The 27,350-nt window shown below is 42.8% G+C and overlaps 1 protein-coding gene and 1 long non-coding RNA gene across 9 annotated transcripts in view; one reads left to right on the top strand and one right to left on the bottom strand.

The window, feature by feature from the left end:
• COL7A1 (collagen type VII alpha 1 chain) overlaps positions 1-27,350 on the top strand; it is a 169,726-nt gene that overhangs the window by 99,339 nt on the left and 43,037 nt on the right. For 7 of the 8 annotated variants that reach the window (XR_004537416.1, XM_033926742.1, XM_033926744.1 and 4 more), the window contains 21 exons: positions 71-142; positions 882-926; positions 3,220-3,255; positions 4,807-4,842; positions 6,154-6,258; positions 7,291-7,326; positions 8,350-8,385; positions 8,825-8,872; positions 9,798-9,833; positions 11,424-11,555; positions 12,345-12,554; positions 13,047-13,082; positions 15,424-15,468; positions 16,112-16,183; positions 17,323-17,367; positions 18,995-19,057; positions 19,448-19,492; positions 21,700-21,735; positions 23,267-23,302; positions 25,762-25,806; positions 26,701-26,733. Coding sequence is in view for 7 of the 8 variants with exons in the window: in XM_033926742.1 (XP_033782633.1) it covers positions 71-142; positions 882-926; positions 3,220-3,255; positions 4,807-4,842; positions 6,154-6,258; positions 7,291-7,326; positions 8,350-8,385; positions 8,825-8,872; positions 9,798-9,833; positions 11,424-11,555; positions 12,345-12,554; positions 13,047-13,082; positions 15,424-15,468; positions 16,112-16,183; positions 17,323-17,367; positions 18,995-19,057; positions 19,448-19,492; positions 21,700-21,735; positions 23,267-23,302; positions 25,762-25,806; positions 26,701-26,733 (1,248 nt within the window). In the remaining variant the exon portion in view is untranslated. Of the gene's footprint in view, positions 1-70; positions 143-881; positions 927-3,219; positions 3,256-4,806; positions 4,843-6,153; positions 6,259-7,290; positions 7,327-8,349; positions 8,386-8,824; positions 8,873-9,797; positions 9,834-11,423; positions 11,556-12,344; positions 12,555-13,046; positions 13,083-15,423; positions 15,469-16,111; positions 16,184-17,322; positions 17,368-18,994; positions 19,058-19,447; positions 19,493-21,430; positions 21,467-21,699; positions 21,736-23,266; positions 23,303-25,761; positions 25,807-26,700; positions 26,734-27,350 lie in introns of all 8 variants that reach the window. The other variant, XM_033926741.1, reaches the window with a different exon arrangement.
• The window catches only part of LOC117351455, a 107,365-nt gene that overhangs the window by 71,341 nt on the left and 8,674 nt on the right, over positions 1-27,350 (bottom strand). The window lies entirely within an intron of this gene.

Raw genomic sequence — 27,350 nt, 5'->3', positions numbered from 1 at the left:
AGTGTAGAAGTTTTCAGTAAGCGATAAACATTGTACTTTGTTTAATTTCAGTGGTTTATATTCTTTGCAGGGGCTGGCAGGTTTGAGGGGAGAGCAGGGCCCCCCAGGACCACTAGGGCCCATAGGACCCCCAGGCTCACCTGTAAGTAGTTTGGTCTTCTTTACTGATGTTCTTTCCACAGGGAGGGTCCTTTCCCACTGACATCCTCTCTCCTTCAGTCTTTTTTTGGTGTATTACGGTAATCCTCTTCAGAGGATTCATTGGGATTAGCGAATGACATGGGGACAAATTTATCCCCGTGCCTGCAGGAACACAATTTCTCCGTCCCATCCCTGCGAGTTTTGTCGCTGTTCCTGTCCCATTCCTGTAAACTCTGCCTTAACCGCACAAGCCTCGAACACTTATGATTTTAAAGTGTTTGAAGCTTGTGCAGATGAGGATGGAGCTTGCAGGGATGGGGAAATGAGTTCCCGCGGGGACGGGGAAAAATTTGTCCCCATGTCATTCTCTACTTGGGAGAACAGTATAGAAAATTGAATAAATAAATTGTGTGAAAAGTTTCAGCATCTGATAACCAGATCTGGTATTGTGACATCATAATGCCTCATTCCACCAATAAGAGTCAACCTTATCAGTGATGTCACAATGGCTTGATTGTCCTAGACTTGGCTTACGTTTACTACATTTCGATTTCTAGAGTGGTGCAGTGGAACTACTGCAAACTGATCTGTGAGACTTTCTGTTGGCTGTGCACATGGAACCTCTTTCATTAGTATGACTAAAATTAGAATGTTGTGGCTGAAATTGGACCAGCGAAAGTACCGTTATCTAGATGGGAAAGTCTTCTTCTCTTCATTAATGAATTCTGTTATATGTTCAGGGCAAACCTGGAGATGATGGAAAACCAGGCCAGAATGGAAAGAATGTAAGTGGCTTTCTTCGGAGTGGACTGAGTCTCCTCTCTTTTCATTACTGTCCTTTTTCAGTAGTTTTTTAACAGGTCTCGTTAAATCCAATACTTTTAAGTTTCTAAATTTAGACGAATACTAGCTGAAAACTTAGGGCCCAATGTTCAGATGGGTTTAACCAGGCAGGAGGGCAAATGAACTTTCTTTTAGCCTTGGAATATTTGGATGTTCAGGATTTCTCCATTGCTAAAGGGGTTGTTTTCCAGAGGAGGTGGAAGAGATTTTGGTCTACTCTCACCCCTACAGAACATTGCAGGTTCTTGAATTAAGTTTTTGCTTCAGGTTTGTCCAATGATATTCTGCTTTAACATGGGGTTGAGATGGGATGATGTTTTGAGGGTGGGAGGGGGGGGGGTTGAGTTTCAGATAATTTCCAGAGTGCCCAGTTAGGTTCACTTTTGTTAGCGTTCTGAATTTGTGATTAATTGTTACTTCGTTTTGGTGCACTAGTAAACATAATTTAAACATAAAATGTGAACCTCTTTGATTGTAACCACTGAAAGGTGGTTTATCAAATTCCACTATGAAAAAAATGTGCGTCACTGGATAACACTGGAATAATTTATTTAAAAAAAATTATTATTTAAAAAAATCTAAAAGTCTAAAAGTTATAAAATCATAGGTACCAAACTGTATATGCAATGATATAATCACTGTAATTCAAAGCACCAGTTCGCTGGTGTAAAAGTTAGTAGAAATCCAATAAGCATGTCATGTGCACCTAACATGGTCCGTATTTGTGGGGTCTTCAATTAACTGGCTAAGAAAGCGGATATAGTTAGGACAGAAAAAAGCCAAGTTAACTGACACTGGTCTGAATATAAGAACCTAAGAATAGCCTTACTGGGTTAGACCAATGGTCCATCAAGCCCAGTAGCCCATTCTTATGGTGGCCAATTCAGGTCCCTAGTACCTGGCCAAAATCCAAAGAGTAGCAACATTCCAGAATTCCAAAGAGTAACAAAAGATTCTAGAACCCCAAAGAGTATCAAGATTCCAGCCAGAATCTCAAAGAATGGCAAGATTCCAGAATCCCAAAGTGTAACAACAGATTCTAGAACCCCAAAGAGTATCAAGATTCCAGGCAGAATCTCAAAGAATGGCAAGATTCCAGAATCCCAAAGTGTAACAACAGATTCTAGAACCCCAAAGAGTATCAAGATTCCAGCCAGAATCTCAAAGAATGGCAAGATTCCAGAATCCCAAAGTGTAACAACAGATTCTAGAACCCCAAAGAGTATCAAGATTCCAGCCAGAATCTCAAAGAATGGCAAGATTCCAGAATCCCAAAGTGTAACAACAGATTCTAGAACCCCAAAGAGTATCAAGATTCCAGCCAGAATCTCAAAGAATGGCAAGATTCCAGAATCCCAAAGTGTAACAACAGATTCTAGAACCCCAAAGAGTATCAAGATTCCAGGCAGAATCTCAAAGAATAGCAAGATTCCAGAATCCCAAAGTGTAACAACAGATTCTAGAACCCCAAAGAGTATCAAGATTCCAGCCAGAATCTAAAAGAATGGCAAGATTCCAGAATCCCAAAGTGTAACAACAGATTCTAGAACCCCAAAGAGTATCAAGATTCCAGCCAGAATCTCAAAGAATGGCAAGATTCCAGAATCCCAAAGTGTAACAACAGATTCTAGAACCCCAAAGAGTATCAAGATTCCAGGCAGAATCTCAAAGAATAGCAAGATTCTGGAACCCTAAATAGTAGCGACATTCCATGCTACCAATCCAGAGCAAGCAGTGGCTTGCCCCCCATGACTTTCTTAATAACCAGCTACACTATCCGCTCTTACCAGTGCCCAGCTGACTTCCAAGTGACCACACAAATATTCAATGCTGGGGCCCAGATATGGTCTGGCATTGAATATCCAAAGTTAATTCAGCCTGCAGCTGTAAGAAGGTTAAAAGCCACACTGACTGCCGCAGGCTAAATATCTACCCCCTTGGTTCTTAAGTTTGACTGAAAATAAAAGACATTTTAAGCCACATAATTTGAGCCCCTACATTTAGGCGCTCAGCCTTTTTTTTATATATATATTGAGCACATTCTTTGTAATTATTTCATTCTAACCAGATAACTTTATGCAAAGATTCCTGTTCAATATGTTTTTTGATTCAATTTAGAGGCCATAGTATACAGTATATCCCTGGCATTGGGCCCCTAAACATATCAGAATGTCAGCTTGATGACTATCAAAGGGCAAAAAGTTAAAAGCTGGTCTTTGATTTTTGTTTGCTAAGGGAGAAGATGGAAACCCTGGAGATGATGGGAGAAAGGTAGGAAAGGAAGCACGGACTATTTGTGCAGCTTTTTTGTGCAAGTCTAGTCGTGCAAAGGCTGCAGAGAGGAAAATGAAAGTCCGCCGCAGGTAGGATTGCCAGATGCCACCATTGTTTCCATGGAAGTAAAACCTGGATGTCTCAGTCCGTCCTCTTTTTTTTTTTTTTTCTGGAGCCATATGGTAACCCCAGCCGTAGGGAAGCTATTTCTCCTTCACCTTGTCCTCCAGATCCCTTACGGTATCCCCCTGCCCCCATTTCTTGCCAGCAGGATAGGGATATTCTTGGGCTGTGGCTCTGATTAGCCAGCAGAGTTGCCAAGTTCATTTCAAAGAAGGAGAGTGTGGTGAAGTTAGGGACTGACAGCAAAGAAAAGGTTATGGAGCTACTAAAGGCTTGAAAGGAGAAGCACGACTGCTTTTCTACATTCTCCCTGATAAATCTTCTCCAGATCTCATAAACTGCTGTCCTCCCTCCTCGTAACACAGGAACTAGCACACTAGATTGGTCCACCAAAACTCTAGCAACCTTTCGGGCAGGAGAGCTAGCTGAAGAGAGGGATGGCATATCCACTGACTGCGCGACAGCCTACCTTTTCTATGTGGCATCTGCTTGAGCACTTCCTGTTTAACCGGAAGTCTGCACTAGGAAGGAGAGTATAAAGCAGCAAGCTGACACTCTTATCAGCGCCCCGCCGCCATCGCTCTGCAGATGCTCCAAAGGCAGCTTAATTGCTGGCAGGGTAGGGAGAATCGAAGTCAGTTGGATCCATAAGATGCCGTGGCGTAGCGAGGGTGAGAGGCGCCCCTCCCCGCCTTCTTCTCCACCCCATCCACTCCTTCCCCGCTCCCTCCTACCGCACATGGCCCTTTTCCTTCCCCCCATACCTCTTTAACGTTCCCAACATGAGCAGCAACCCTAGGCGCGAGTCCAGGAAGTGACGTCGGAGAAAGAGCCGACGCTGGCACAAGTCCCCCCCCCTCCCTTACTACACTACTGATAAGATGATTAACAAAATAGAAATGAAGAGAGAGAGAGATGGGACCAAGGATCAACCTGTAGAGAAGGAAAACTGGTTAGCGTGAGCCGAGGGGTAGGGAGGGGAATAAAAGACGAGAAGAGTAAAAGAAAGAGGCCCTGTTTGAGTTGGAGGGTGGGAAGGAAAGAGAGAAACAGGACAATTTACTTTAATGAGCCCACAGAAAATGAAAGCCCTCACCCCCACTCCTGTAGCTAGCCTGGTAGACATTGTGTATTATGAGGTCCCTATAGAAAAATAAAATCATTTCTCTTTATATCGCATCCCGGCCCTCTGGCATTCATGTTGTCCTTTTTATTTGTATGATGGACAGGGGATTCTGGTATAGATCACTGTCAAACCTCAGGTTGACACAATAGCCTTGGCCCTCAACAAATGTCGGAAAATGAAGACGCGTATTATCTTCAATGCTCTACTTTGCATGGAAGGGGGGCAGAAACAAATTAGTCATTCATTTGCATTACTGGAATATTTTTGTTGATATGTTCCTTATCATCTTTAATGCTTAGGGGGATAAAGGTGACCCAGGAGTCTCTGGCAGAGATGTAAGTAATCTGATCCTTCTAGAATACTGATATTTTCTCGTCTTTCTTTGAGAGTTCCAGAAAAGGGTCTGCTTGATGTTATAGGCTACAGTAGCGATTCCCATGTGGCAAATGCGACGAAGCCCATTCAGTTCCTTTGGGCTTTATCACTTTTGCTGCACCAGGTCTTGCTACCGTGGCTTTGTAAAAGTGGCCTTATGTTAGTTATTCATGATAGACCAGTCAAGTGCACAGTAACTTCAATGCTGTACAAATCGCTGAGATGAAAAGAGACTAAGGATTCATAGATTAAAACTTATCATCTGGGAATTATAGGATCCAAATTTCTTCGAACCTCAGAATGCTGTGTGGTAGCTTAACACACTCAAGCAGACATCTTCACAGGTCCTTTAAATTTTTAAATTTTTTTTTCAAAATGATCAATAACATGTCACTATTTTAGAAACCATCTTATTATTTAAATGCTTTGTACTTATCTTTTCTATTGCTATTGTTAATATATTGTTACAAAAATCTCTCCACCCCTTCCGACACGTTTCAAAAACTTTCTTCAGGGGCAAGGGTATAGTCCAACATATTTACAACTATTCAGCAGTGCTAGGAAAGAGTTCAGACCGCTCTTCTGCTCTGAAATAAAATACAGTATCTCTAAATTTATACAACTGGCTCTGGTGGAAAGCTTTTTGTCATGTCCCACTGTTATCCATGACGGCGGATAAAGGCCAAATGACCCATCCGCAGCATCCACTATCTCCTACTCTCCCTATAGGCTAAGACTCCTTACACCTGCATTGTGATGTCATAGAGCATTATTGTTATAAGCCAAGGCTCTTAACACTTGCACTGTGAGGTCATGGTGGTTTATGGTTCTAGAAACATAACGGCAGATAAAGGCCAAATGACCCATCCACAGCAACTACTATCTCCTCCTCTCCCACACTTTCTTGAACTCAGACACTGTCTTTGTCTCCACCACCTCTACCAGGAGCCTGAGGGGGTCTCTGCTGCCTTAATGGATGTTGGTGGATGGTTGTTTGCTGGCACATTCATTACTGATTTTAAGAGCCTTCTTGCTGCTGGTCAGATGAAATGCTAATATTTCACAAAACGTGTTAGTTTCAGTATGTTGCATCTACAGTGTTCTACTACATAGACTCGTATTTTCAACACCAAATGATTGTTTATCTATAAAACTTGTTTAGTAAAGCAATGTTAACAAAGCGTCAACAAAATTAAGTTCAACTAAAGTTCCTCATTGCTGTCTCATGTTGCAATACATCCCAAAATATCTCCTTTTTCTTTATCAAACAGGGTCGAGATGGTTCCAAAGGCGAAAGGGGAGATATTGGGTTGACAGGCTCTCCTGGGCCGCCTGGTGTTCCGGGAGTGCCAGGTCAAATTGGACCACCTGGCCAGGTAGATCATACCACCTACAAGCCGTGGACTCTACTTACTAGGAAAGGGAGGGAGAAATTGAAGGTTATGAGGAGAGAAAACACTTAGGCCTGGATTCTAAAAGAAGCGACGTAATCGGCAGGCGCCAGAAATGTAGACCAAGGTTTTAAAGGCCTACAATTTGGGCACCTACCTTCAATGTCGAATCACACCGAACACCAACTCTGCCAATAACTGTCTCTTTTGACGCTTGGTGCCGCAAGGCGTCCGAGTTCATACAATTTCGGCACCGTGTTTTGTAGGCGCCTCCTGGCCCTTACATTTTTTTTGTCTTTTAATTTGTTTTTTAACAGTCCAGTCAATTACCTGACCATTAATAGCCCTTAGGTTTTATTTGCTGGAGGAGGACTCAGCCGCTGTAGACCCAGAAATGTCTGCTACACTTTGATGAGTCATGCAGAAGATGTTCATTAAAGGGCATCTGTGCGCCATTGGTCATCTTGATTTTTGTCATCTTTACTCTTTCCTGCTGCGTAGTGTGGAGTCTTGTTCGTCTATTCTCCTTTTTATACTCTGATGCAAACCAGGAGGAGACATGTGAGATTTCAACTGAGAAGATACTCAGATTAGATGGTTTTTGATGTACCTCTAAATAAAATCCTGGGCAAATTTTGTATGCTTGCACTGTGAATTGCTGCAGATTTTGCTAGCTACAGTTTGCAGTATTAATTCAAAGAACCCATGGGGTTTGGCCAAACTTCTTTTTAAAGAAAGCTCATCCATCCCTCCAGAAGACGAGTCTGCCACAGAGGGTGAAAGATGTCTTACATCATCTGAGTTGTATTTTATGACCAAGAGCAAAGTGATTGGAAGACCAAAGGCAGGGAAGATTAAAGCAGAGCAGATGGATGTTATCTTTGTATACTCAAAAAGACTCCAGTCTCTTTACTTAGTATATATAAATTCTCACGTCAGATGTTTCACATTTTGAATAAATTATTGCTTATCTGTGACATTTTGTATATGTAATGATGATAAAATTTTACTTTTTAGGGTTCCCCTGGTTTACCTGGTATCTCTGGACTTAAGGTGATAAATTTTGTTACAGAAACTTTACTAAGCATTATTTTATCACAAACAAAAAATAGGAAGCAATAGAACAGCTTACAATCCGAGGATAAATGTTTACATAGAAAGAAAGGGATCGATATTCAGACCAAGGAAGTTGGGCGGGCTGACTCCTGTGGTCGGCACTGAGCCCGGATATTCAATGCTGGGCTGTTTCTGCTGACTGGCACTGAATATTCGGTTTATTTTTGGCCTCTGTATACCTGGTCAGCTAGGTCGATGTTCAGTGCTGACGGGCTGAGTTCATAGCGGCCAAAAATAGACCAGACTAATTTGGCCACTAAACATAGCCAGCTAGTGCTCTAAATTTCACAAATGACCAGCTAAGCCATGCAACATGGCTGCCTATATGCTATCTGCTAAGTCAGTGTCTCGCAAACCTTTTCTGCCACAGCGCACTAAACTCAGGGCCATGCGCGGATGTCAACCGGTGATGTCATCACGTCAACGTCCATGCATGCTCAGAGGCCCTGTAGATGCAGCACTGAGCTCAGGGGCCTTCCAAAACCCAGACAAACTGCCGAGTTTTGGAAATCCCTTTGCCGGGTTGAGGGGGGCTGAGAGGAGGGGGGTGCTGGTGCCAGCAGTGACCGACTCATCTCTTTCGTTGCATGCCTGGAACCTCACTGCAGCACACTCTTGTGCCATGGCACACAGTTTGCGATACACGGAACTTCAGTGATTATATTCAACAGCTGTCTCGCAACAAAAGTGCTTGGCCGGCTTAGCGCTATTTAAGCAGCGAACAGTTGTTTCAGCTGAAAGAGACTCACCTCCCCCCCCCCCCAGTGCATTTCCTCCAGAGAAAATAGTTATCAGATAAGTGCAGAAAAGTTGCGCAATGTGATTGCACTATACTTAATGAAAATTACACCAAGGAATATGCATGTATGTAAAGTGGCTCAAGACTTCAGAGAAATCAGACAGTCCTTTGCGAGCTACAGAATGTGCAGGACTAAAGCCTTCCTGTTTCTGATCTTTTAGGGTGAGAGAGGAGAATCGGGAGCCAAAGGGGATCCGGTGAGTACTGGCACAGCCCTGATTTAAGGACAGGGGAGGTCTTTTACTGTGCTTAAGGATTAGTAAATGAGCCCCTAGCTCTGTTAATGAAGGCGGTGGAAAATAACGCGCTAAATGCTAAAGCATCCATTATATTCTATGGGCGCCTTGGCATTTTAACGCGTGCTAATCTTTAGTGCACGCCTTAATAAAAGGACCCCACAATCATGAAAAATAGCATAATGCCAATAGATAGTTCACCCCATATGAACTGTAAAATATTTCTCTTCAAAACAAATAAAATGCTTTCATAAACAGGCATGTTTTCAACCAGCACTTAACTATTTAATTTGAAATATTCTGTTTATGGTTCTGTGATTCCTCTGACAGTAAATTCATATTTTCTAGACTCCCTACAATAAAAACCTTTCTCTTCCTCCGTTTTTATTTTTGTTCACAGGGAAAGCCTGGAGATCCTGGACAGAAAGGAGATCACGGGAGCTCGCCTGTAAGTTGATTTGAAAGCAGCGGCTCTTCTTAGGACACCAAAAACCAAAGAAAACGACCCAAGTTTCCACAGGGAAAATGGCAACCCCCAATAAAACAAAAATGTGGAAACCAACAATGTTCAAAATCGTCTTTTTATTTCTTCAACGAGAGTTAAAAACACAATCTGCATTTGTATTGCATGAACCCAACACGGGCCGTGTTTCGGTAAAACACCTTCCTCAGGGGTCCAATGGAAAAGGATGTTATAAAGCCAAAATGTGGAGAAATATAGGCGCTTCAGCACATAACCTTGCTGGAAGATCAGTAAATGAGGTTATGTGCTGTAGCACCTAGATTTCTCCACATTTTGGCTTTATAACATCCTTTTCCATTGGACCCCTGAGGAAGATGTTTTACCGAAACACAGCCCGTGTTGGGTTCATGCAATACAAATGCAGATTGTGTTTTTAACTCTCGCTGAAGAAATAAAAAGACGATTTTGAACATTGTTGGTTTCCACATTTTTGTTTTGTTGGGGTCTTCTCAGGACACACCTAGCCGGCGAAGTTTCAGGATACCCATCGCGATTATGGATGAGATAGGTCTATAGACAATGAAGGCAGGTAACACACCTCACTCAGGCATATTCTCTGTGGATAACCTGAAGATCTAAGTGGCTAGGTTGAATACCGACATAGTAACAGCCCCCTGCTTTACAAAGCCACACTAGCGTTTTTTAGCACCGGCCGCCGTGGTAACAGTCCCAACGCTCATAGAATTCCTATGAGTGTCCGAGCTGTTACTGCCACGGCCGGCGTTAAAAATGCTAGCGTGACTTTGTAAAGGAGGGGGGTTAGTAACATCTCCTTACCAACTAGGCGTAAGCTATCCTTCTTTAGCATAAATATCAGGACATTTCCTCAGCAATATTTTTTTTTCCCCAGAATGTTGAAAGAGTTCTGGATTCTATGGGGATTAAGGTAAGGAAGTATTTCAGGTAGGCGCATTCCAAGTAACTTGTTCTTAATTTAACTTAAATTCTATAAGCCGGCACCTGTGTGCATTAGGCGTTCTATAAGGTAACACCTAAGTGCCCTAGGGGCCTATATTCTGACTGCGGGAGGCAGGCCGACTAACTCTTGCAGTCAGTGCTGACCACTGATATTCAATACCGGGCCGTTTCCAGCATTGAATATCTGGTCCAATGGTCTATCAAGCCCAGTAGCCCATTCTCATGGTGGCCAAGCCAGGTCACTAATACCTGGCAAAAATTTAGAGTAGTAGCATTCTAGAGTCCCAAAGAGTAACAAAAAATTCTAGAACCCCCAAAGAGTATCAAGATTCCTTGCAGAATTTCAAAGAATAGCGAGATTCCGAAACCCCAAAGAGTAGCGAGATTCTGAAACCCCAAAGAGTAACAAAAAATTCTAGAACCCCCAAAGAGTATCAAGATTCCTTGCAGAATTTCAAAGAATAGCGAGATTCCGAAACCCCAAAGAGTAGCGAGATTCTGAAACCCCAAAGAGTAACAAAAAATTCTAGAACCCCCAAAGAGTATCAAGATTCCATGCAGAATCTCAAAGAATAGCAAGATTCTGGAACCCAAATAGTAGCAACATTCCGTGCTATCGATCCAGGGCAAGCATTGGTTTCCCCCCATGTCTTTTTCAATAACAGACTATGGACTTTTCCTCCAGGAAATTGTCCAAACCTTTCTTATTTTTGGCCAACTCAAACTTACCTGGCTAAGTCAATTATAAGCAGTGGCCAGCTAAGTTAGGCAGCCAAAGGTAGATCTGCTTTAAGCATGGCCCAATTTGGCCACTAATCTTGGCTGGTTAACACTTAAAATTGGAAGCTATCTTGTGATATAGTAACATAGCAACGTAGTAAATGATGGCAGATAAAGACCTGAATGGTTCATCCAATCTGCTCATTAGTTATTCTCATTAAAAATACATGATTAACTTAACTTGTCTCTTCTTTGATATTTCTGGGCCATAGACTAGAGTCCAACTGGTATATAGTTGGCCAACTTTTAGCCGCTAACTAGTAATATTTTAGTGTTGACTCATAGACTTTTGTTTGAGTTACTGCCTCCATAATCTTTCCCACTTAGTATTGTTTTATCCTCCTAGTCGATTATTAAGATCGCTAAATGATAACAGAGTGGTCATAGCTCCTATTTCTAGGGCTCATCTTGCATCTACTGGAGATTGTGCATTTTTTTTTATTTGGCATCTGCATTGTGGAATGCTCCTTACTAAATTAAAACCAAAAAGAAAATCCAGTTCAAAGCTTATTATTTTCAATTGCGTGCGCGTGATGTCACTGCGTTGCATCCGTGCACGCCCCTTCCCGACGCAATTTGGACAGAGGCTTTTCAAAACCCGGACAAAGTGCTGGATTTTGAAAAGCCGTCGGGACCCCCGGACATGTCCTCGAAAAGGAGGCCATGCCCGGAGAAATCCGGACGTCTGGTAGACCTAATGTAGAAGATACTTTGAAACGCCTTTGCAACACTTCAGTAGTCTTTCTTCTTTTCCTTCGTGGCTTCTTTCTTTTTGCAGGTCTCGCTCCTGAAAGACATGCTGGACACCTATGATGAAAGTTCCGGATCACTTATCCCCGTCTCTGAACGACGAAAAGGGCAGAAAGGAGAACCAGGAAATCCAGGAGAGAAGGGATACTCTGGCAAAGATGTACTGACATTTTTAATGTCTTATGGAATCACTATCTCAGACTTGCCAAGTGTCCCGCATTCAGCAGGAGATCCCCACCCATAATCGGGAATGTCCTGCGAAAGCGGGGACTCGGAAGCCACTGCTTAGCTTTATCTCTGCCTCCACTTGATCACAAACAGCTTTTAATCTCAACCCACCACTTCCTGCAGCGAGATTAATAGGCAAGAGTTCCAGGCAGTGGCATAGCGAAGGTGGGAGGTGCCCAGGGCAGTGGCGCCCTCTTCTCCGCCCACCCGCGTGTGCTGGCTTCCTTTTCCCCGGACCTGTTTAGCTTCCTCGGCACAAGCAGGATCTCTAACTTGCTGCCCGCCATCGGCTCATCTTCTGATGTCACTTCCTAGTCACGGGACCTGGAAGTGACATTAGAGGGGAGTGCCAAGGCCGGCTCAAGGACCAGGTTGGAGCTGCTGCTCACGCCAGCAAAGAGCTAGTGGTACGTTGGGGGGTGAACTGAAGGCGCTCGCGAGGTGGGGGACGGAGAGGGGCAGAAGTGCGATTTGAGTGCCGGGTTTTGAAAAGCTGTCTGGGGAAATCCGGACATCTGGTAACCCTACACCAAAGCCCATAGGAATTGAATGGGTTTCGGGGTGTTTACCATGGCAGAATCGCCACTGTGGCTTTGTAGAAAGGGGGGCCCTTTATGGCTACTTCCAGAATTAACGTATAGATCTGTAACATTTTACAAATTATAAAGTTAAAGCGGCGCGATGGTTAAAACTGCAAGAAAATGTATCTCACTTCTTCTAGGGTGTAATAGGATTTCCTGGAGAAAGAGGGCAGAAGGGCGATAGAGGACACCATGGTGACCCTGGCCCTATGGGACCGCCAGGACGAACTGTTGGAGAGATTGGCGTCCCAGGGCCCTCTGGTCAACCGGGAGAGCCAGGGAAGCCTGGCATTCCAGGACTGCCGGGCCGAGCAGGAGAACTTGGCGAGGCGGGAAGACCGGGCGAGAAAGTGAGTATTAAAGCAGTAGTTCCCAACCCTATCCTGGAGGGCCGCCAGCCAGTCGGGTTTTGGGGATAACCCCAATGAATATGCATGAGAGAGATGTGCATATAATGGAGGTGACGGGCATGCAAATCTGCTCCATGCATATTCATTAGGGCTATCCTGAAAACCCGATTGACCTGGTGGTTCTCCAGGACAGGGTTGGGGACCACTGCCCTACAATACAATGCAAGTTTTTATATTCCATTTCAGCTAGGGATAGTTCAGTGTGGATTACAATGTAAAAGGCTAGCCAGCTCAAGGAATTGGTTTTGTACACTGCTTTGTTCTTGATTGTAATGAAAGGAACTGTAGGACTTAAATTCTTTCTTCTATTGTAGTGGGATGGATTATTATCTGTTCCTTGGGAAGAGGAGAATATGGGTTTTTTTCTACTAAAACCCAGAGTCCTGTAGCTTATTCAAATAATGTATATAACATTCTTTCTCTTCTTTATAGGGGACTCGGGGTGAAAAGGGAGATCAAGGACAGCAAGTAAGGAACTAATGAATAAATAGCGCCATTATAGACCAGCGTTTTGTGAAGCTTTTATCACCTAACAGTTTCCCTATGTTTCCTCGAGGGCCAAAATCCAATTGGGTTTTCAGGATTCCCCCAATGAATATGCATTTTCATTGGGGAAATCCTGAAAACCCGATTGGATTACGGCCCTCAAGGACTGCAGTTGCCCATGTCTGATCTAGGCGGTTTACAATGAATGCATAAAAATAATAAAAGATAAAAACCAAAGAAAAATATAAACTTGAAATATGAGGGAGGGAGAAGACAAACGAAACAAGCAGGAAAGAAGTGGGGAAGGGAGGGAAATGAAGTTGCAATCAGATTGAGCTAAAAAAAGGTGAGGGGGGACGGTAAGTACATTTGAGGTTCAGACGTGGCCCACTTGCAGCTATTTTATATCCCTTTCAACTCACGTAGCTCAATCATTACAGCAACAGGCTCCAGCTGGAACCCTGTGATCACAGGGATTGGGCTGGTTCAACAGGATGAAGAGGAGAGATAGGTGGAGGGAATAAAGGAGAGCATATCGTGTAATAACCTCCGTTGTCCATTAATTAATGGCAACTGGCCAGTTCCCAATGAATTATACTGTATTTGTGTTATCAAACACCCACCAAATTTGTACCGATTGGCTTTGCAGTGGAGATATCGGGATTGAAAGGGCGTGGAAGATGGCCTCCCCCTTATCTCCAGAGGTGGTCTTCCTAGCACAGATGTAAGGTGCATTGTCAAGTTTACTCTAGGGAGGCTTATCTTAATAGCTGGCCTGCTTATACTGGCTGGCTGGATAACAGGATGGATTCAATTTCAAGACCATTAGCCCAGTTATTTTGGTCCAACAGTTTTCTCCTGCAACTTTGTACTTTTCGCTCATGGGAACCAGCACCGGGATCTGGCCCCATGATTCTCCATTCACTATCACCATTGCTGTTCAATGACTGAGACTCCCTTCTCTCGAGGGCCAGCAACACTGCGGTCGCAGCCTCTCAAGTGCCGGCAGCCTCATGGCATGAGAGTTGAACCCTGGTCTCCTATAACACTTTCTATGGATCCACCAACATAGTTCCTGTTTTCCTTTTCTTCACAGTGTTTTTTGGAAGTGTTTCACCCATGGAATAGCTCCTACCGAGGATGATCCATCAGTCTGTGTCTTTCTATACATAGGCACTTCCACACACTTATATATACATACACACACGCCTCGTACAGCCCCAGTTACCCAAATGAGAGATGTCTTCTCACAACAGAAAGGAAAACACAACCCCATATATAACATAGTAACATAGTAGATGATGGCAGATAAAGACCTGAATGGTCCATCTAGTCTGCCCAACCTGATTCAATTTCATTTTTTTTTCTTCTTCTTAGCTATTTCTGGGCAAGAATCCAAAGCTCTGCCTGGTACTGTTCTTAGGTTCCAACTACTGAAGTCTCCGTCAAAGCTCACTCCAGTCCATCTACACCCTCCCCAGCCCATCCTCCACCAAACGGCTATATACAGACACAGACCGTGCAAGTCTGCCCAGTACTTGCCTTAGTTCTTCAATATTTACTATTATTTTCTGATTCTAGACCCCTGTGTCCATCTCGCGCTTTTTTGAACTCTGTCACCGTTTTCATCTCCACCACCTCTTTCGGTGGGGAAGGGACATTGCGCATCAGCCTTAAGAACAATCAATCAATTTATTAAAAACATATAAACCATTAAAACATGTATATGAAATAATGCTAGCCTACTTGAGTCTTTAGTCCTATTTATGCTGGACCAATCCTCTAAAGCAGTATATCGCAATCTGTGTGCCTCCTGAGATTTCAGATGTGCTGACGCACACGGGGGGGGGGGGGGGGGAAGAAGAGGAGCCGGCGCCAACTGACTGCCTACAGGTCCTGTAGGCAATCAGCGGGTACCAGCTCCTCTCCTTCTCGCCGGCCCTCTTCTCTGCTGGCAACCCCCCCCCCCCTACACTGGCAAATCCAAGCCCATCTGGAGGGCCTTTGGCCATGCGCAGATGTCGACTTGATGATGTCGCTCATGCACGTGATATGATCACGGTGACATCTGCACTCTTCCTGGTGCTTCAAGCCACGGCCACCACCTTTGGGGTGCTGCGGCTCGAGAAAGTTTGCCGGACACTGCTCTAAAAGCGGCTTGAGAAAGTCTCTGATCTTGCATTAATGATTATTCTTAGGCAATTCATTCACATAAACGGTTCAACAAATAATTGTGTCTTCAAGAGTTTTTAATATATAGCAATGCAGCTTGTTTTAATATTTGAGAACTGTTATGTGTTCAATATGTTTCTATCTTCTGCAGGGGAAGGAAGGAAACCCAGGCCCTGTGGGTCCTCCAGGCCCCAAGGTAAAAATCATTTGTACCAAAGTAGCTAAGGAAAAGGATCAATGATAGACGTAAATACATTTTCATTTGTGGCAAAGCTAATACAGCAACACAATTAAGCTTACAGATCAGGAGGGAATGAAATCCCCTCATGGCAGAGAAAATATGTATTACTGAAACCGTATAGTCCAAACACATTTCTAACCTGAACAATAAAGTAATAAATTTCAAAGAAAATTAAGGAGCCCTTTAATGAAGCGGTGGTAAGGGTAACGTGTTTATTGCTGCCTAAAAATGGCTCTAGTGGTAGCTGTTTAGGAGCAGTAAGCTAACAGCGGGATCGGGGCGCACTTCCCGCATGTAAAAGAATACAATGTGCATGTTTTGGGGCACAGAGTAGTGGGCATTAGCTCACACTGACTGATTAGTGTAGGATTAGGACGGGAGCCCTTAACATCTGCTACAGAGGTGGCATTGAGGGCTGTTGTGCTAATTTTGCATGGCCACTAATAATAAAAATTATCGGTCATCGTAAGAGTTGCGCTACAAAGAGGACTCAGCACGTGGAAATACAGCGCCAGCCACTTTTTAGCGCGGCTTAGTAAAAGGACCCCCCAGATTAATAGAGAATAAGAATGATTTGATATGCATCTTTCCTTCCCAGGGAGAATCAGTGGCAGGATCTGATGCCGGGTTGCCCGGAGAACGAGGAAATCCAGGACTCAAGGGAGCAAAGGTCAGCATCAAAGAACAGGAGACAGTTTCCCTATAACCCAGATGGATCGCAGTACTGTATTAGATCTTAAAATGAAGGAATATACAGTTCCTTTTTCATTAGTAGTTTGCATGGTTTAAGGAACGCCCCCCCCCCCCCCCTAATTTATAAGGAAGGCTGGTACCCCTGCTATCAATGCATAATTCCCATTTTGGAAAAGGGGGGGCAGGGAAATTGTGCACAACTCATTTGGTGGGGCAGCAAATGTCAACAATGGGGGGATAAAATAGTGCTGACCTGATTTGGTCATCTTAAAAACAGAAAAAGGAAGAAAATCTTAAGTAGGACAGCTCTTCTGCCCTAATGGTGGCTGATGAAGAATTCCAGGCGGTGACATAAACCCCTCTTTCACAAAGGTGTGCTATGCTTTTTAGGGCGCGCTAAACGCCCTAAATTGCATGTTATCCTATGGACGCATTAGTGATTAGCGCATGTGTTGATTTAGCGCGTGCTAAAACGCTTAGCGCACCTTTGTAAAAGAAGGCCAAAGTTACAAGCGTTGTAAAACCAGGATGCCATGCCTCTTCTTGAAATATTCTCGGCAGGCTTTGCGTTTCCCCAGTGATTCCTAAGTTGACTCATGTGGTATAATACAAGCAGTGGCCTAGTGGAGGCACCGGCACCTTGCCACCTCCGCCTATTCACTTTTTCAAAATCTTTGGTGGCAGCGAGCAACATCTCCTGACTGCTGCTCGTGACGACCTTGGCTCTCCTGACATTGCTTCCTGGTCATGTGAACAGGAAGTGATGCAAGAGGGAGAGCTGAAGTCAGCGTGAGCAGCAACTAGGAGATGCTGCTTGCTACCACCAAAGATTTTGAAGAAGTGCATGGGGGAGGGGGGGGGGCACTTAACAAAAGGTATGGGAGGCACGCACACGATAGGGACAGATAGGGAAATATGATAAAGTACCTGAATGTAAACCACTTAGAATATAAGTGGTATATAATTAAATAAATAGTTTGAATTCTCTCCCATTGCATTTGTGAATGAGGTAGGCAGAAGACTCTTAAGATATTACCGAGTATCATCTTTAGTTGCAATCTCTACTGGTGGTTTTGCCTTTCATGCTTAATAAGTGGTCTTTTTCTTCATGTGCAGGGAGATCCTGGAGTGGATGGAGAGAGGGGACCCAAAGGAGATAAGGTCTGAGTATAGTTAAGTCTTCACGACTTGCCTTTTGCCGTCTGCCTGTTACTAAAAGGAGAAAAGCCTTGACCAGCTGCCATTGTTACCTCTTCAACTAATTTCCATTCCTAGTTGATGTCATAAAGATTACTTAATAAATCTAAATCCAAACATTGGCAGGAGAACCTGAAAGCAATGAGCATTTTAGGTCTCTAAGCTCTGAACTACGGCATCTGGGTGCCTATAGAATATTAGCATAACCCGATATCGGTACACATTCCCTACGATACTCAAAGCTTATTCCTAGGATAAGCAGCATAAAATCTGTTGTATTTCTTGAGATCTAGGGTTGGCCATGGTTGGTCTGTCCCAGTATGGCCATTCTTATATAACCAGTCAGAAATGGCCACTGACTGGTTAAATAGCGATGAGCAAATTGCAACAGTCCATGACCGAAGGAAGTAACCTGTTACGGGAAAGGCCCACGCTGGTTTACGTTTCAAGTTTCAATTTATTTGATATACTGCTAATAATAAAACCAAAGTTAATCTAAGCGGATTACAATAAAAAATGTAACATGGGGATGGGAACAAAAAACAGAAGTTCAAATGATCCCACCTTTCCCAAGGCGGGTCACAGTAAAGTACATACACAAACAGAATCACATACAATACAACAAATCAAACATCAATATAACCTACACTCCCCCCCCTCTCTTTATTCACGGTGGTTAGGAACAGATCTGAGCCGCGAATATTGAAAATTTACGAATAACTTTTGGGCCGGCTCTCCCGGACCTTACCTGGTGGTCTAGCGGTGACATTTTGCAGAAGCGATCTTCCTACGCTCCTGCCCCGTGCAGAGTCATCTTCAAAAATGGCTGCCGTGAGTTCCCGTTGTAGTCTTCGTAAGACCACAGGAACTCACGGCAGCCATTTTTGATGAAGGCTCTGCATGGGGCAGGAATGTAGGAAGATCGTTCCCGCCCCGCATCACCGCTAGACCACCAGGTAAGGTCGATTCACTAGAGGGGGGGGGGGGGTTTCCCGACACAAAAAAAAGGCAAATAGGCAAAACTGCAGGTCCTGAAACCGCAAATAAGGAGGAAGGAGTGTAATAATATTAATGTAAAGCCTTCTCAAATTACTAAGAGGCTACCAGTGCCTCGCATCAAAAAAACTATAAATCAAGATCCATATTTCATCTTACAGAAGAGGTGTTTCTTCAACATTTTCTTAAAACTACTCAAACTAGATTGCTGTCGTAAATATCCCGGAAGCTCATCCCACTCCCGAGGACCCACACACGAAAATATGCTAGCTCTAGACACGGCTAGTCACAGCTGTTTCACTGTCGGAATATGTAGGTCAACGTGAGTCACTGAGCGCAACATGCACTGTGGTTCGTATGGCAGAACGCTATCCATCATATGTTTTGGAGCCTTATTGTTTATACAAAGATGCACCAGGACCAGTAATTTATAAAGGATTGGATGTTCTAATTTTAACCAAATCCAAGATCGATAGCTATGATCATGATGATGTTATAAATGAACTCTGTCATGCTGATGAGAGCTAAAAGGATGATGTCAGATTCTACAGCTTCCTATTCACTGTTCTGCTTTTGTGACCTCTTTCAATTGCAGGGTGCAGAAGGACAAAAAGGAGACCGAGGTGAACCTGGAGAAAAAGGCAGGGATGGCACTTTGGTGAGTGTCTGCCTCCCAGTATAAAGCTGTGGCTCACTGAATGTATCATGGGACTTGTTCAATTAAACCAGTGCTTCCCAACCTTGTCCTGGAGGACCCTTTTCAGGATAGCCCTAATGAATATGCTTAAGAGAGATCTGCATATGATGGAGGTGCCGAGCATGCAAATCTGCTCCATGCTTATTCATTAGGGATATTCTGAAAACCCGACGGGCCTGGGTTGGGAACCACTGATTTAAACATTCCTACTGGGACCTTTAACTGCTTCTAGGTTTCTATGTAATAGTGCCTTATCACTGCTGTGTTGTGTGCTGTCCCTAAGATGCACAGTAACATCAATGTCACTTCAATTATCATTCCAAGTTCTTTTAAATGTCTTGCTTCTGCTAGGGTCCTCCTGGTGAAAAGGGACTCCCAGGGTCAGAAGGGAAACCGGTGAGTAAAACTAGTGGATAACTTAAAATCCATTTATCCCATACTTTCTTTATTGGTTAGGAAGCGAACCAAGCCAGGTGCATGATGCTAAATGCTAAGTCGCCCATCAGATTTAATGGATGCCTTAGCAGACACTAAGACACAGACACAAGAGAAGCTCTCATTCCTACTTCGTTTCCCCCCCAGTTAGAGGTTGTAAACTGAAAAAACACCATGCAGCATTGTGGGGTAAAGACGTAGATCAACTGTTTTCGCCCACTACTTATGAGGAATTCAGAAAACGTCTAAAAACTCAACTGTTCCTAAAGTATCTAGACAACTGACCCACTCATCTTCTTTCTCCTCCATAGTGATTCCTCTGTCCTATTAATCTCTTTCTCCTCAACAATGCATTTCCGGTCCTTTTAACTCTCCTGTTCTCCCCTCTTAAATTCAATCAATTTGTACCTCGCTTAATCTATTGTAAACCGGATAGAACTTAACGGTATTGCGGTATATAAACTGTTATTATTATTATTATTATTAAATGAGTAAGCGCACCTTAATAAAAAGGACCCCTAAATTTGCAAAAGTATTTATTTATAAATACAGAATTGTTTCTAATAAACCTGAGGGAGGTTCCCCTGTTATAGGAATCTGATTTCTTGTAAACCGTGCCAAGCTCTACTGTTATAGAGGAGATGCGGTATATAAGCCTAAGGTTTGTTAAAAAAACATCTTGAAAAGCATTCTGTGGTACAGATGCTTGTATTATAGGGCCTAGTTTTCTCGCCCAACTAGCAGCCTGAAAAGCCAACATCTTTTCCACATATTTCAATTTAGAGTAGCTCCTTTCAGTAGGAAACATTAAAAAAACAAACAGAAAAACGTGAAGGGCGCCTCAATATATTAAAAACAAATTGATCAGTCAGGTGACACGGCAATAGACCATAAAGTGCCTTATAACAAAAACAGCCAAAGTTGAAAACTATCCTGGCCTCTATCAGAAGCCAGCGTAGTTTACAAAAATAAGGAGTAATGTGATCCTTTTTTCTTCAGATTAAAAATCAGTCGTACTGTGGAGTTCTGAATTAACCACAGTTTCTGAAAATTCTTTTGTAGACCATCGAAATAGACTATATTGCAGTAGTCCAAAACTGATCAAACTAATAAGTGAAAATCATAGTCACGAAAAAAGCCCTTAATGAACGCAATTTCCATAGTCCAGAGAAACCCTTTTTTCACTACAGCATCCACTTGTGCTTGCATAGTAAGATTTCTGTCCAAGAAGACACCTAATATTTTTAAAGTAGAAAGAATACCTCATGTACCTCATGCAATAACAAACAATCCTCAGTAAGTTTAGTTGGAGTTGCAAAGAACAATTTAGTTTCAATTTAAATTCCCTTGTCCACTCCTCGACAACCAACATCATCCTTGAGATTTCCTTGCAATGTTTTGAGGGAACCAACACAGTAGAAATGACTTTTTAAGTTTGTAAAACGGCTGTTCATGCTGGACATTTCCAGAACATGAATAGCATATATTTTAGAAAAGGCTATATTTCTTATGAGATGGGCATCATTTGTGACATTTTGATTTGGACGTCAAATTCTGAGTTGGACGTCCTTTTGAAAGGCCATGCTAATATATTTCAGTGACGAAGCAGCTCATTAAAATCAAACTAGTTTGCAACAATTATAGCACCTTACTAACTGTGAAGGTTGATAAGATATATTTGTTACATGTTCATATATAAGAATTGTTTTATGGATAACAGGTGCTCTTGTGAATGCTGTTTATTAAAAAATGGTCTGACTTGTTAAGGAGCAGGCCATCTTATGTTAGTAAGAGACATTTTGATTCCAAACAAATTTGATTAAAACGAGCATTCTGAAAATGTAAGTGTTTTATATTTTTTGATATGTTGCTGTTTTGTGTCCATTACCTTCAATATAGGGCCTGCAGGGGTTTAGAGGGCCTCCTGGCCCAGCTGTAAGTAACCCATGTAGAAGGCCTTCATTCTGAGCCACTGCTCAAGTTGGCTTCCGTAGCTCTTGGTCATGATGGGTTTCTGTACTGTCTCTGGTTGGTTGGTTGGTCTGTCCATCTCATCGTCTTGTGCAGCTTGGTCCTTGCATTACTTCTGTTTATGAAGGCCTACACCAACTTGGGAACGCTTTAGCTGGCTCTTTTCTAATTATTTGGCTTGAATTAAATATTTTCAGGGTATGCCAGGCTTTCCGGGAGTGCTAGGCAGACCGGTAGGTTTTGCTTTTTCTTCTATCTCACGGCCATCTGATGATAATAATTTTGCCAACTGAAATGTTATCTCTTAAAAACATTATTAAGTAGAATTTGCATGTGTTAGAGTACAATATTGCTTAGTCAAGGGGTTTAGTTCATGCAAAGGTCTATCATGGCAATTCTTTCCTTTATACAGTACGCCCCTGTTAATTCGCAGTTCAGAATTCACGCCCCCCACCCCAGTCATTCACATTTTTTTCCCCTGCAAATTTTTAACAACTTTTATCATATATTGAGTCTCAGTGCACCAAGCTTCTGAAGGGAGCAACTCATCTCCACTGCTGCACGTTCTCCAACTCACGCCTATTTCCGCGGTTTGAGCCTGTTGGCTTCCCTTAGTCACATGATCAGAATCCGGAAGTGTTCGACGGCTGGGTGCTGAGAGCAGGAAGCACCATGGTACTGGAGCCCTGGTAAGTATGAAAGGAGGTCTTCCCTTCCTGTTATCTGCCCTTGGCTCTCGTACTTGGGAGGGATTTCTGCTGTTCCTAGTGTGCCTAGAAGAGCAACAGTCCTCAGCTCTCTCTGCAAGGTCACACTTAAAGGATAATGTTATTTTGTACCACATCCAATATTCGCGGTTTTTCAAAATTTGTGGTCACTCCCAGAACATAACCCCTGCGAATTTCGGGGGAGTACTGTATTCCATTGCTAGAAACCAGGATTCTGCTGGGATTCAAGCACCATGATAAGCATCTGTTTGCATGGTACGAAACTTTTGCATGCCGCTTGGCACAACAGTCAGACGTTACTTTGAAACAAACAAGATGTGAATGAGCTATTGGGAATGATTTGACTCCACAGAAGCTGCTTTAGTGCACAATGGTTTACCTCTAAAGTGGAACAGTGTGTTCCTATGATTTCAGGTCTTTTATGGTACATGTTGAAACAATGCCCAAAATAATTCACAGAAATATATTTAAATTGTAAAGTGCTCACACCCTCAAAGCAAACCATTCAGTGTATTTACTGAACTATGGTTGCCCATGGGACCATCATTGTCTTTACACGTCCCTTACTGCCCTAATGTGTGTTAATAATAAATCACACCTACAGAACCTAGTTCAACGAGAATGAACATGAACTTATCTTTGAGGTCCTGGGCATGTTAAATAAGACACATCATTGACTTCATACCCTGTAGCACATCTTCACTGATGAATAAAAGACATTTCTGTTCCTGTCAAGTTTATGTGATCCAGAGTTCAACTTTTCAGCCCGTTCTAAAGACCTGTGTTTTCTAGCAACTCGCCTCCATCCAAAATCAGTAAAATTTCTGCAGCTTCGGGGTCAGCTCAGCCCATCTCATAAATCCTTGATACTCAGTCAAGGATTGAATACCAAAGGCTGCCAATGGGTCATGTTTGGGGGATATCTCTAATGATTATGTATGAGAGAGCTTGTATGCCTATCTTGAAAGCAAGACGGGAGTGAATACCATTGTCAGAACTAGTTTAACGATGACTAACTTTTTCTCTATTCTCCTAGGGGAACCCTGGTGATCCAGGAGCACAAGGACCGCCCGTAAGTATTACGCATCCTCATATGATAGCACTAAAGTCACTTCAGATGATCTTTCAAGTTCTGCAATATATTTGTTGACATTTTTGACACATGGCTAGGGCTCACTTCAAATCGGGAAATCATACAATTTCAGACACCTGCTGATTACATAGAAACATAGAAATTGACGGCAGATAAGGGCCACGGCCCATCCAGTCTGCCCACCCTAATTTTATCAATTAATTTATAAGTGAAATATAGGCCTTTTCAGTGAGGTAATCCTATTTTTGGTATGTACTTTTAAAGACCTCTCTGGGACTCGGTGGTCAGCCAGAGTGCTCTTACTTCTAGTTGTAAAGGGTGAAGGAAGAGTGGACTATGGGGGGGGGTCTTTTACTAAGGCATGCTAGCTGAAATAGCATGCACTAAATACGAATGCGCCCATTATATTCTATGGACACGTTAGCATTTAGCAAGCCTTAGTAAAAACGGAAGACTAAAATGGTTTACACAGGTCACCTCTCACAAAAATGATGGTTTCTAGCAATGATCACTGGCTTTTTTCCCTTGGAGGAGCATTTAGCCATTGTGGCAATTTTTCCGGATATCTCGGCAGGCTTTGATGGTATAATCTGGGACATATATGACCTTCTCTAGGAAAAGGTGACTAAAATCACCAGAAATATATATAAAAAAAGAGGTTTTAATGAATTCTTTTAAAGCAAACAATTTGTAATACAACAGTTCAAACACCATCTTTTTGAAACCCAGTTAGAACTGGCCATTAAAATTATTTCCCCATCAGCTGCCTATGGGTAAATGCATCTGGAGTATTGCGTTCAATTCTGGTCTCCTTATCTCAAGAAAGATATAGCGGCGCTAGAAAAGGTTCAAAGAAGAGCGACCAAGATGGTAAAGGGGATGGAACTCCTCTCGTATGAGGAAAGACTAAAACGGTTAGGGCTCTTCAGCTTGGAAAAGAGATGGTTGAGGGGAGATAGGATTGAAGACTACTAAATCCTGAGTGGAGTAGAACGGGGACAAGTGGATCGATGTTTCACTCCGTCAAAAATTACAAAGACTAGGGGACACTCGATGAAGTTACAGGAAAATATTTTTAAAACCAATAGGAAGAATTTTTTTTTTTCACTCAGAGAATAGTTAAGTTCTGGAACGCGTTGCCAGCAGATGTGGTAAGAGTGGATAGCGTAGCTGGTTTTAAGAAAGGTTTGGACAAGCTCCTGGAGGAAAAGTCCATAATCTGTTATTGATGAAGACATGGGGAAAGCCACTGCTTGCCCTGTATCGGTAGCATGGAATATTGCTACACCTTGGGTTTTGGCCACCGGAAGAACGGGCTACTGGGCTTAATGGACCATTGGTCTGACCCAGTAAGGTTATTCTTATGTTCTTATGCATCTGAGTATTCCCAGATGTTTCTAGAAACATCCAAATTTGGAAGAAATCTTTGCTATCTGTGGAACCAGGCCCTTTGTGCTTGTTTTATGTTCCTTTGTGGTTTGCTCTCTGAATCCCTCTTCGTTTCGACGCAACGTTTTGCCTTCATTTTCCATGCAAGTGCTCGCTGAAGTTTGTAAATTAAATATTTATTTTTGTGGACCTTAAACAGCATAGAAGCTTTTTTTTGAATCCTAGAATATTGCTGGGAAAGAGATGGTTAATGCTAACATTGAATCCGTACATCAGTGCTTCTCAGCTCGGTCCTGGAGTACTCCCCCTTGCTAGTCAGGTTTTCAGGATATCCACAATGAATATGCATAACCTTGATTTGCATATATTGCCTTCATTATATGTACATTTTTTTCATGCATATTCATTGTGGATATCCCTGAGTTGAGAAACACTGAAGGCTTACATAACATATTGTCTAGAGACTAACCCTGCAACGGGTTTTTAGCGCCGGCCAGTGTGGCTGAATGGTCTACGTTGCTCCGACGGTCATAGAGTTCCTATGAGCGTTCGAGCAGTGCAGGGCATTTGACGCGTTGCCCAGCGCTAAAAACCTCTTGCACGGTTCTGTAAAACGAGGGATAATGTTGATACATCTTAGATATCCTTTCATAGGCGGTATATAATTTACCTAATCAAATGCTCTGTTTAATTTTCTGATGTCTCCCTTCCTTCCGTGTATTGTGTTTTAGAAATTTGCACAATCTTGTAATTTTTCTCTTTGTACTTAGGGGTCCTTTTTCTAAGGCATGCTAGCCATGTTAGCGCGTGCTAATTCAATTAGCGTGATCTAATCGGTTAGCGCACCTTAGGAAAAGAGGGGGTTAGTTTCTCATTCTGGAAATTATAGCATACTTGTATCTATAATATCAAGATGTTTTCTTAAAATTTCATTTTGTAATTCTTTATAAATATGGCCGGGAGTTATCGCTATGTAGGAAATAGAGATAGTTGATGGATATCAGGCATTTAGTGTTTGTTCTGATATTGGGTTTTTTCTCTTTCTCTAGGGTCTCCTAGGCCCTGTAGGCCCTCAGGGCCCTCCTGGAGTAAAGGTATCTCTGAGCGCTTGTGTATCTTATTAAGAAATAGAAGGTTCTTTCTCATTATTTCTTATGAATAAGAATCTACCAGTCGACCATTTTAGTATGACTAGTGAATGCATTCGCTCTGACTACTATTATTTTATAGAAGAGATAGATAAGGCTTTCAATTGAAGCCACAAAATGTTATTTATTTATATTTAAATATTTATTGTTGGCTGTATCCACAATAGATACTGACAATTATAATAAATCACACATTGCAGTATACCCCAATAACTTAGTTTTCAGCCATAATCCTACAGGAAGAATATTCTAGTTCCTCGTACTGTGCCCCTGAGAATGCATTGCAGGAGACCCACTCTTTTGCAAAACTCCACTCAATATGATAACAGCCTTTTTCCAGATGTAAAATAGGCTTAAAATGAAAAATAAAGAAGCTTCAAAAAAATTACCCAGCCCCCAAAATGTCTTCATATGTATCTTAGAAATTCAGGACAGGACCATGTGAGAAGTGCTGTTTTCCTACACTATGAGAACCAAATGCTTTGATAGATAGATGTTTCATTGGCCAGAAATGGCTCCTGGCTGGTTAAATTGCTTGTGCCAGGTTATCCCATGACATTCAGTGGCACTAATGGCCAGATTCTATAAGCTGCACCTACATATAAAAGTCAGTTCTATCTTTATGCAGTGTTGCGTATGTGATTAAGTGATGGATATCGCACGTAATCGCTGCTTAAACCAGGATATTTGGCACCAGTACTCAGACGTGGCTCAGCCTTGAAGGTCAGGGATTAACACTGTCGGCGACTAACAAAATGCTCACCGCCGTCATCTGAATATTGAGCTCCAAATATTGGAGATAAAAATACAGAAGTCATGATGTCCTTTTTCCAATTGCAGGGAAATCCAGGAGAACCTGGCACTGGCTTGCGGGTAAGAAAACCCCCTTCGTTGCACATACTGTATACAAAGGAATTTATTAGGCCTTAAGAGTGATCCTGAACAAATTGGAAATTCTATCCAACATCTTGGCCTTTGAATAGGATTCTAATATGTGAACTGGCAGCCTTCTTTTGGAAATCCATCAGCAACTTGCCTTCACTTTTTTCTCTTGTGATAATGTGAGCTAGAGCGGACTAAGAGTCTGGACAAAGTGGAGCCGAATAGTGCGTTTAGATGAATGTAAAATATAGGGGGTCCTGTTAATTTTACAGGCAAGGGAGAATATAATAGAAGCAAAATCCTCCCGTGGCCATAACATGCTCTACAGGTGGACTCTAGCTGGGTCAAGGTCCCATGTTGAACTTGGCCTAGAAATATGTAGCAGACGTCATAACATAGCATCTTCGCATGCGTGGACTTCCTCCCTGCCCGACAAGAGCAGACAGTGAGGGGGGGGAGTGGGGTGGGGTTAGGGCAAGCTTGGGGGCGGAACTAGGCGAGCCTGGAGTCGGGGCTAGAGATCCAGATTTTCCTACCTCTGGGCCTCCTTAGCGTTTATGCTTCCTGGACCACACACCCCTGACTCTGCCCCTCCTGTGTCACTTCCC

Source organism: Geotrypetes seraphini, chromosome 17 (genome assembly GCF_902459505.1).
Source record: "Geotrypetes seraphini chromosome 17, aGeoSer1.1, whole genome shotgun sequence".
In the NCBI taxonomy this organism is placed as follows: domain Eukaryota; kingdom Metazoa; phylum Chordata; class Amphibia; order Gymnophiona; family Dermophiidae; genus Geotrypetes; species Geotrypetes seraphini.
This window is presented reverse-complemented; position numbering and strand designations above follow the sequence as displayed.